General features: G+C 50.4%; 1 protein-coding gene across 1 annotated transcript in view; it reads left to right on the forward strand.

Moving 5' to 3' along the window:
- The first annotated feature begins 444 nt into the window (after nt 1-444).
- Nucleotides 445-7,523, forward strand: part of slc2a2 (solute carrier family 2 member 2) — a 54,408-nt gene continuing 47,329 nt past the window's right edge. The window contains exons 1-2 of the mRNA XM_085989727.1: nt 445-550; nt 5,578-5,673. Coding sequence (XP_085845853.1) covers nt 515-550; nt 5,578-5,673 — 132 coding nt within the window. The 5' untranslated portion in view covers nt 445-514. The remainder of the gene's footprint in view (nt 551-5,577; nt 5,674-7,523) is intronic.

A 7,523-nucleotide genomic window follows, 5' to 3' on the forward strand; every position in this document is an offset into this window, starting at 1 on the left:
TTCTTTACGCCCAAGTGCTACAAATCTGCCCCGTTCCTGTTGAATGTAACAGGACTGTTGCTGCACCTAAAGGCTGGAAAAATCTCACCTCTCCTCCGCTAACTCTTCTCCTGGCTCTAACCAGTCAGTAATAAGTGCACACAGTCACACACCTCACACTTACACACACTCACACCTCACCCTCACACACACACCTCACACTCACAAACTTCACACTCACTTCACACTCAGATTCTCACAGGCACACGCACACAGTAACCCACATTCACACAGACACAGACTCTCACACTCACACATAGATAGACAAGAGAGAAATTGTCTCTCCGACATCACAGCCCGCTTAAATCGAGTTAATCAGCACCTTGACTTGATAAGAACCTGCTCTGGATGGGGGACGGCCCCTTTCGGCGGCGAGAGCCGCGCGTCAGTTAAAAAGGGAGGATCCAGGTGACAGAGAGCGAGTGTCTGCCTCGCTTCTTTCCTTTTATCACCTGCGATTCCTTCGCACTCGGGGATGGGGAAGAGCAGCGCGGACAGGGAATCGCGAAAGGTAAGAGAGAGAGAGAGAGAGAGAGACTGTCACATCAGCACCCGGGCTCTCTCCTCCCGACACTGGGTGACACTGGGTCGGGGTGACATGTGCGGAAGTGTGTACATTTCAGAGAGATCAATGAAACTGACCAGCTGAAGACAGCGGGCAGTCTGTGCCGCAGTCACATCACTCACCCGTGCCTGGTTCGGGACCAGTGTCCCGGCTCTCCCACACTCGCTCTCCCTGGGCTTAGGACATGGGTTTCTCAGGGTTCTGCTGAACTGGAATAAAATAACTTGCATTTATATCGCGCCTTCGGGACGTCCCAAAGCGCTTCACAGCCACTGAAGCACTTTTTGAAGCGCAGTCACTGTTGTAATGTGGGAAACGTGGCAGCCAATTTGCGCACAGCAAGCTCCCACAAACAGCAATGTGATAATGACCAGATCATCTGGTTGAAGGATAAATATTGGTCCCAGGGCAGCCGGGATAATTCCCTTGTTCTTCTTCGAAATAGTGGCCCTGGGATCTTTTACATCCCCCTGAGGGGGCCTCGGTTTAACGTCTCATCTGAAAGACGGCACCTCCGACGGTGCGGCGCTCCCTCAGCACTGCACTGGAGTGTCAGCCTAGCTTACATGCTCAAGTCTCTGGAGCGGAACTTTATAACCTTGTGACTCCGAGGCGAGAGTGCTGAACCAGGGCAGAGCAAATGTGAGGACGGATATGGTTTGCTGGAAGTAGGAACCATCTCCAGGAGTAAAGCACAGAAAGAGACATGCATAAAAAAAACTCGAATGGGAAAGTTTATTAAGAGAGAGAGAGAGAAGGAATCAATTGATTGCACTCTGTTCCTCGGTGGAGAGACAGAGAGAGAGCGCAGTCTGTGGCTCTGTGAGTTTCACAGTAGTTTAGTTTGGCGACTCCTAACCCAGACTGAGTGAGACTCAGCAACCTCCACAAAGAAATTCCTTGTGCATTCTGAAAATTGTCAAGGGGAGATTTGGAGTGATTTTTATTATACAGTATGTTTATGACTTGCCTGTCTAAGGGGGTCCCCATTAAATATCGACACACGCTCTGGGAGCACATGTAAATACCAACACACTTACCATGAACACCTGTAAATATCAACACACTCCCTGTGAACACCTGTAAATATCAACACACTCCCCGTGAACACCTGCAAATATTGATACACTCCTGGCAGCTATTCATAGTAAAACATTGCTATTAATTTGTGGACAGTAGTGGAAATAATTGCTAATAAGTCAAAAAATATCAAATAAATCTAATCACTGGGAGTCTGTCAGTATTTACAGGGGGTCCCTGGGAGTGAGTCAGTATTTACAGGGTGTCCCCAGGAGTGTGTCAGTATTTACAGGGTGTCCCCAGGAGTGTGTCAGTATTTACAGGGGATCCCCGGGAGTGTGTCAGTATTTACAGGGTGTCCCTGGGAGTGAGTCAGTATTTACAGGGGGTCCCTGGGAGTGTGTCTGTATTTACAGGGGGTCCCCGGGAGTGAGTCAATATTTACAGGGGCTCCCCGGGAGTGTGTCAGTATTTACAGGGTGTCCCTGGGAATGTGTCAGTATTTACAGGGGCTCCCCAGGAGTGTGTCAGTATTTACAGGGGCTCCCCGGGAGTGTGTCAGTATTTACAGGGGCTCCCCGGGAGTGTGTCAGTAATTACAGGGTGTCCCCGGGAGTGTGTCAGTATTTACAGGGTGTCCCCGGGAGTGTGTCAATATTTACAGGGGCTCCCCGGGAGTGTGTCAGTAATTACAGGGTGTCCCCGGGAGTGTGTCAGTAATTACAGGGTGTCCCCGGGAGTGTGTCAGTATTTACAGGGGGTCCCCGGGTGTGAGTCAGTATTTACAGGGGGTCCCCGGGTGTGAGTCAGTATTTACAGGGGGTCCCCGGGAGTGTGTCAGTATTTACAGGGTGTCCCCGGGAGTGTGTCAGTATTTACAGGGGGTCCCCGGGAGTGAGTCAATATTTATGGGGGTCCCCGGGTGTGAGTCAGTATTTACAGGGGGTCCCTGGGAGTGTGTCAGTATTTACAAGGGGTCCCCGGGAGAGTGTCAGTATTTACAGGGGGTCCCCAGGAGTGAGTCAGTATTTACAGGGTGTCCCCAGGAGTGAGTCAGCATTTACAGGGTGTCCCCAGGAGTGTGTCAGTATTTACAGGGGATCCCCGGGAGTGTGTCAGTATTTACAGGGTGTCCCTGGGAGTGTGTCAGTATTTACAGGGTGTCCCCAGGAGTGTGTCAGTATTTACAGGGGATCCCCGGGAGTGTGTCAGTATTTACAGGGTGTCCCTGGGAGTGTGTCATTATTTACAGGGGGTCCCTGGGAGTGTGTCTGTATTTACAGGGGCTCCCCGGGAGTGTGTCAGTAATTACAGGGTGTCCCCGGGACTGTGTCAGTATTTACAGGGGGTCCCCGGGTGTGAGTCAGTATTTACAGGGGATCCCTGGGAGTGTGTCAGTATTTACAAGGGGTCCCCGGGAGAGTGTCAGTATTTACAGGGGGTCCCCAGGAGTGAGTCAGTATTTACAGGGGATCCCTGGGAATGTGTTAGTATTTTAAGAGGGTCTCTGGGAGTATGTCAGTATTTGCAGGGGTCCCTGGGAGTGTGTCAGTATTTCCAGGGAGTCCCTCGGACTGTGTCAGTATTTACAGGAGGTCCCCGAGAGTGTGTCAGTATTTATTAGGGTGTCCCCAGGAGTGAGTCAATATTTACAGGGGGTCCCTGGGAGTGAGCCAGTATTTGCAGGGAGTCCCTCGGACTGTGTCAGTATTTACAGGGGGTCCCCGGGAGTGAGTCAGTATTTACAGGGAGTCCCTCGGACTGTGTCAGTATTTACAGGGGCTCCCCGAGAGGGTCAGTATTTACAGGGTGTCCCCGGGAGTGTGTCAGTATTTATTAGGGTGTCCCTGGGAGTGAGTCAATATTTACAGGGGGTCCCCGGGAGCGAGCCAGTATTTACAGGGGTCCTAATTTCTTTGTGTACTCTCCAGGGTTTCAGTGCCCTTGTTTGGAAACATTTGGTGTACTAATCTTTTTTATACATCTCCTCCCATTATCTGTTCCCCTGCACGCACCCACCTCTCCTGAAGGTGCTGACACATTCACGGGTGTTGACTGCCCTCTGATACTTTACCCAGACAGACAGCATTGGTGGGCTGTAGGGCGAGGAGGGAGTATTTTAGCCGAGCACCAATTACGCCATCGCCCAATGCCGGCATAAGCCCAGCAGGGGTCAGTGGGCAGTGATTGGTGGGGCGGGAGGGTGTTTGGGGTGATTTGTTCTCCTTCCTAGTCCAGCTGTACTGAATTGTAGCCATCCAGCTGTTACCCAGCCTGAGATCTATAAACTCAACATGGAAACAACCTTGGACCTTCCTGGAATCATTTGGTATGGCACAGCCTCCAATGGGATTATCTTTTAATTCATTATCGGGATGTGGGCATCGCAGGCAAGGCCAGCATTTATTGACCATCCCCCTAGTTGCCCTTGAGAAGGTGGTGGTGAGCCGCCTTCTTCATGAACCGCTGCAGTCCGTGTGGTGAAGGTACTCACAGTGCTGTTAGGGAGGGAGTTCCAGGATTTTGACCCAGCGACGATGAAGGAACGGCCGATATATTTCCAAGTCAGGATGGTGTGTGACTTGGAGGGGAACTTGGAGGTGGTGGTGTTCCCATGTGCCTGTTGTCCTTGTCCTTCTAGGTGGTAGTGGTCACGGGTTTGGGAGGTGCTGAATGGCAGAGCAGGCTCAAAGGTCCATATGGCCTACTCCTGCTCCTATTTCTTATGTTTTTATAGAAAGTCATTCACTTCCTGTAACCAAACAGCTGGTTTCACCCATAGCTGAAATATTTGAGCTTCCTGTTGAACCTGATCTGAAGGAGCCATCATCAGAGGCTGTTATAAGCAAATATTCATTACTCATCTGGTATGTTGATGACAGCACATGCTAATACTTCGATAATTCCTTACACAACTAGTTATATTTGAGATCTGTTGCTGTGTTGAAAAATGAGGCACATGGCAAGATCCCATTAACGGTCATAAGGTACACAACCAGTTAAATCTGTTTTTGCTGTATTGGTTGATGGAGAAGGGTCCAAAGGAGGCGTCCCCAGACAGATTAGTGCCCTCTCAGTACTGCGCCGAGGAGCCAGTCTAGATTACAGGACTGGTTTTTGGACTTGGCACCACTGGCAGTGAGACTCACCCACCGAGGGCGCATGTTGGAAGTTAAGGGAGCAACTGTCCAACTATTCACAGCGATGGTCGGAACACCATTCAGATTTCAGGGGGTGAGGCTCCACCTCTCCTACCGCCCCTCTCCTTCACTCCCCCCATCTTCCTCCCATCCCCCCTTCCTTGCCCCCTCCCATCCCCATCTGCCTCGTATTCCCACCTGCTCCCTCCTCCCATCCCCATCTTCCTTCTATCCCTCTCCCATTCCCTCTCCATCCCCTTCCTTCTGCCCTCCTACCCCCATCCCCTCCCACCCCCTCCTATCCCTCTCCCATTCCCTCCTATACCTCACCCCTTCCATCCCCCTCCTCTCCCTTCCTCTCCTATTCCACCTCCCCCTTCCATCACCCTCCTATCCCCATCCCCTTCCCTACCATCCCCCTCTCCTTCCCTCCCATCCCTCTGGTCTCCCCTCTCCTTCCCCTTTCGCACCTCCCAACCCCCTTCCATCCCCCTTAGCTCCCATTCCCTCAACTCCTGACCCCTTGCCCTCCCCTCCCCCTCCCTCCCTTTCAACTCCTCTCCTCCTCCCTCCCTTTCAACTCCCCTCCTCCTCCCTCTTGCCTTCCCATTGCCCTCCCATCCTCCCCTCATTCCTCCCATCCCCTTCCCCTCCTGTCCCTCATTCCTCCCATCCCCTTCCATTCCCCTCGCCCTCACCTCCCTCCTGTAAAAGTGCTTCAGGTGCTTGCCTTGTTGGTGACAGAGTCTCATGGCCTCTCGGGTTTCTGAGCCTCGTGTCTTTAATTTACGGTCTCCTGTTCTTCGCTTTCAGCAGCTCACAGGGGTTCTGCTTCTCTCCGTCTTCACAGCAGTGCTCGGCTCGCTACAGTTTGGTTATGGACTCGGAGTCATCAACGCACCCCAGGAGGTAAGATGTCTCACCATCACTTAAGCCCATTGTAGTTAATCGCTGCCTCTTCCCTTCTCCTGTAGCCACAGATAGCTGTCCCATGAAAACAAAGTCTTGTATTTCTACAGCACCTTTCACGACCTCAGGACGACCCAAAGCTCTTTACAGCCAATTAAGTACTTTTGAAGTGTAGTCACGGTTGTAATGTAGGAAATGTGGCAGCCAATTTGTGCACAGCAAAGTCCCACAAACAGCAACGAGCTAATGACCAGATAATTTGTTTTTTTAATGATATTGGTTGAGGGATAAATATTGGCCAGGACACCAACAACAACAGCAACTTTCACTTATATAGCACCTTTGACATACAATGAGTCACAGGAGCGATTATCAAACAAAATTTGACACTGAGCCATATAAAGAGATATTAAGACAGATCACCAAAAGCTTGGTCAAAGAGGTAGGTTTTAAGGAGGAGAGAGAAGTAGAGAACGGAGAGGTTTAGGGAGGGAATTTCAGAGCTTAGGGCCCGGGCAGCTGAAAGCACGGCCGCCAATGGTGGAGCGATTAAAATAGGGGATGCGCAAGAAAAGAAAAAGAAAGACTTGCATTTATATAGCGCCTTTCATGACCAGCGGACGTTTCAAAGCACTTGACAGCCAATTAAATACTTTTGAAGTGTAGTCACTGTTGTAATGTGGGAAATGTAATGAAGCCTGAATTGGAGGAGCGCAGAGATCTCGGAGAGTTGTCGGGCTTGAGGAGGTTACAGAGATTGGGAGGGGGCGAGGTCATGGAGGGATTTGAAAACAAGGGTGAGAATTTTTAAATTGAAGCGTTGCTGGACTGGTAAGAACTGCCTTGCTTTTCTTCAAAATAGCACCATGGTATCTTTTACATCCACTTGAGAGGGCAGACTGGGACCTCAGTTTAACATCTCATCCAAAAAACAGCACCTCTGACCGTGCAGCACTCCCTCAGTACTAGCGCTGGAACGTCAGCCTGGATTATGTGCTCAAGTCCCTGGAGTGGGGCTCGAACCCACGACCTTCTGACTCAGAGGCCAGAGAACCCACGACCTTTTGACTCAGAGGCCAGAGAACCCGAACCCTAACCCATTGAGGCACAGCTGATGGCTTCTTAATGAAAGGTGTAGGACCTTTTTACATTTGGGTGGTTTCCTCTCAGTGATGCAATGACCTTTGGTCGTGTCCTTAAATCACTCAAGAATGAAGCAAGGAATGGCAATGCCAGCTGGTGTTTAGTTATTGTGAAAGAAATTGTTTACAAGCTGCCCTGCGACTAATTTACAACGAAGGAGTCCGAGTTTGGCTCTGTTCTCCATTATAGATTAATTAAACCTAATTCTACCACAAGGCTTACGTAGGAACACAAGGAACATAGGAACAGGAGAAGGCTATTCACATATATGCGTCAGCTGTGGCTCAGTGGGTAGCACTCTTGCCCCTATGTCAGAGGGTCATGGGTTCAAGCCTCCACGTCCAGAAACTTAAGCACATAATCCAGGCTGACTCGGAGGTGCTGCACTGTCGGAGGTGCTGCACTGTCGGAGGTGCTGTCTTTTAGACGAGGCGTTAAACTGAGGCCCTGCCTGTTCTCTCAGGTGAACGTAAAAGATCCCGTGGCGCACTTTTACAGAAGAGCAGATGAGTTCCCGGGCCAATATTTACCCCTCCACCAACATCACTAAAACAGTTTATCTGGTCATTATCTCATTGCTGTTTGTGGGAGCTTGCTGTGCAAAAATTGGCTGCCGCGTTTCCCACATTACGACGTGGCCACACTTCCAAAAAAGTACTTAATTGGCTGTAAAATGCGTTGGTAGTAAAATGTCCAGAGGTTGTGAA

This window comes from Somniosus microcephalus, chromosome 6 (genome assembly GCF_052327205.1).
Source record: "Somniosus microcephalus isolate GS21.2 chromosome 6, FLI_Smic_1.0, whole genome shotgun sequence".
NCBI classification, from domain to species: Eukaryota; Metazoa; Chordata; class Chondrichthyes; order Squaliformes; family Somniosidae; genus Somniosus; species Somniosus microcephalus.